The 2761-nt window shown below is 41.4% G+C and overlaps 1 protein-coding gene across 1 annotated transcript; it reads left to right on the plus strand.

Annotated features, from left to right (window-relative positions):
- Positions 1-1457: 1457 nt before the first annotated feature.
- On the plus strand, positions 1458-2405 carry LOC134496086 (olfactory receptor 5V1-like). Its single transcript, XM_063301843.1, has one exon. The coding sequence runs from the start codon at positions 1458-1460 to the stop codon at positions 2403-2405; it is 948 nt and encodes a 315-aa protein (XP_063157913.1).
- The last annotated feature ends 356 nt before the right edge of the window (positions 2406-2761 follow it).

Consider the following 2761-nt stretch of genomic DNA (forward strand, 5'->3'; position numbering starts at 1 on the left):
ATAAATACTACTTTAACTAATAGTACTACAAATACTAATACTAATACTCAACCCCTTGGATAGTCCCATCCACCCTTGGAGGTTGATCTTGACCACTCTGGGAAACCCTGCAGTATAGGATCTGAAACTCTGGCATCCCTTTGACCTTCCAAATTTCCTGAAAAGCAGAACCCACAAAAACCAAGGCTGCCCATTCTACATTCAAGAAGTTTTTCCAATTATGTAGTTGGAATCTCTTCTCCAACCATTTCCACCCATTGGTTCTAGATGGGTCCTGTAGAAGAATGGAGAATAGGTCTGCTCTGTCCCTCACATGATGTCTGTTCAAATATCTGAAGACCTTTACCTTCTTTTAATTATCTTATCTCCAAGTTAGTGGCCCTCCACATACAGCATCTGCACCATCTCACCATCTGCTCTCTCTTGACTTTTCTCACTCTTATAACCAGGACTCATGGGTCTATAGGAGAGGCTACACAGCTTCATGGCCTTTCTCCCTTGCAGTTAACCACACCCTGGAAATGTCTTTTTCTACCCTGCCCCTATGACATTGCCATACCACTGTCCCACTTGTAGCTGTTTGTAGCATCTTTTACCATCACCTGGCCATTGAAAGGTGTTATAAAGCCTGTCCTCATTACTGTTATATCCATCTAAAATGATTGGATGATTATACAAGACTCTGTGAATTATCAGTGGGCATCCCACCATCTCCTGCTCAGCCCCTGAATGAGACGGATTTAAGTTGTCCTCCACTGTACTGGGGTTAATGTACTGTTATTCTCCCTCATTCCAAACCTGTCCAAGAAAAAATTCAAGGTGTTTAAAATCCATTAGACTTTATTTTGGAAGCAAATCAAGTGCTTTCAGTGACTAGAAACAAAAGCAAAAATGGCAGACTAAGAATTGGCAAAGGGGACAGCATGTTTTATGCAAGTGTAGTTTCCTGCAAATTCAAAGATGGGTACAGAGCACTTCAATCCAGGAGTGGGGAAATCTGACCAACTTCCATTTCATTAGACTTATTTTTCAAAATGGGTTTAGAAGATAATAGGAACATTCTTATTAAAACAGTTTAAAAAGTGTTGCAGTATATTTTCAATGGCATCAGTGCAATCTTGTAGGTTGCAGTAGTCAGGAATAGGTTTCTTTGAGCGTAAAGGAGTTTGCTATCAGGTATGTGTATCTACAATTGTACAACCTCTTAAAGCCATGAGGAGGAAATTATTTGTATACAGTTAGAATAGGTTCCATTCTTATAACTTTTTCTGTACTTGCTTGTTTGGGGAAAATATATGACTATTACATGACACACAGATGCAAATAAGATAAATGCATGTGAATAGTGCTGGAAAAGATCTGAACAGTTGTGTGGGTAGAAGTAAGCAAAATGTCCAGCTATATATTTTATTTTTTGGTTTTTCACCATGCCCTTTTCCTCATTTCAGATATAAAACATGGAGCAAATTGGAAATCAAACTGCTAATAGAAGAGAATTTGCTTTCCTAGGCTATGCCAACTTCCCTGAGCCCCAAGCTTTGTTCTTTATCCTGTTTTTCATTATGTACCTCACTATCTTGTTTGGCAATGGACTAATCCTGACTACCACATGGCTGGATGTTGGCCTTCAAACTCCCATGTACTTTTTCATCCGGCACCTGTCGTTCCTTGACATTTGTTACACATCTGTTACGCTACCCCACTTGCTTAAGAATCTGTTGACAGAGACAAAGACTATTTCCATCCAGGGCTGTCTGGCCCAACTGTACTTTCTTGTGGCTTTTGTAGGAGTTGAGTGTCTCCTTCTGGCCACAATGGCCTATGACCGATACATTGCCATCTGTTATCCCCTCAACTATGGGGTCTTCATGAATAGTAAAGTGTGTAGTGGGATGGCAGTGGCCTCCTGGAGTTGTGGTTTTCTCAATTCAATCCTACACACTGTCATGACAGCCCAACTCCCCTTTTGTGCTTCTCATAGCCTTGAACATATTTTCTGCGATGTCCCCCAGCTCCTCAAGCTGTCTTGTGTGGACACCTTCCCTAATCAAATGACACTGCTGGCAGTGACCATGATCCTTGGCATCAGTCCCTTTCTTTGCATCATGGTTTCTTATGCCTACATTGTAATGGCAGTCTTGAAGATCCGCTCCACTCAAGGCCGCCACAAAGCTTTTTCCACCTGTACCTCACACCTCACTGTGGTCACCTTGTTTTATGCCACCTGCACGTTCAATTACAACAGGCCCAGCAGCAGCCACTCTCTCTTTATGGACACCTTGGCTTCAGTGCTCTACAATGTGGTAACACCAATGCTGAACCCTATAATATACTGTCTGAGGAACAAAGAAATGAAGACAGCTGTGAGGAGGGTATTCAGCCTCAAAAGAGCCTCTTCCATCTAGATCCAGTTATTTGTTGGAGTCCAAATTGTATTTATTCATTCTATTTATATATTGCCTTTCATTCAGAAGTACAAAACAACATACATATTGCTTCCTTCTCTTACTTTTCCCCACAATATGAATTCTGTAAAGTCTGTTGGGCTAAGAAAGAATTACTGGTCCAAAGGTGCCCAGTGACTTTCCATGGCTGACGGTGGACCAGAATCTGGATCCCCATACTCCTAGTTTAACACTTTAACTGCTAAAAGCTGTATATACCTGTCAGGTTCACACTGCTGGGGAACAGATTAAAACCTAATCCTTCAGAAATTAGCAGTAGGAGCTTGACAGCTTATGCCAGAGGTAGCTGATGTTCT

The sequence above is a fragment of the Candoia aspera genome, chromosome 4 (genome assembly GCF_035149785.1).
Source record: "Candoia aspera isolate rCanAsp1 chromosome 4, rCanAsp1.hap2, whole genome shotgun sequence".
Lineage (NCBI taxonomy): Eukaryota > Metazoa > Chordata > Lepidosauria > Squamata > Boidae > Candoia > Candoia aspera.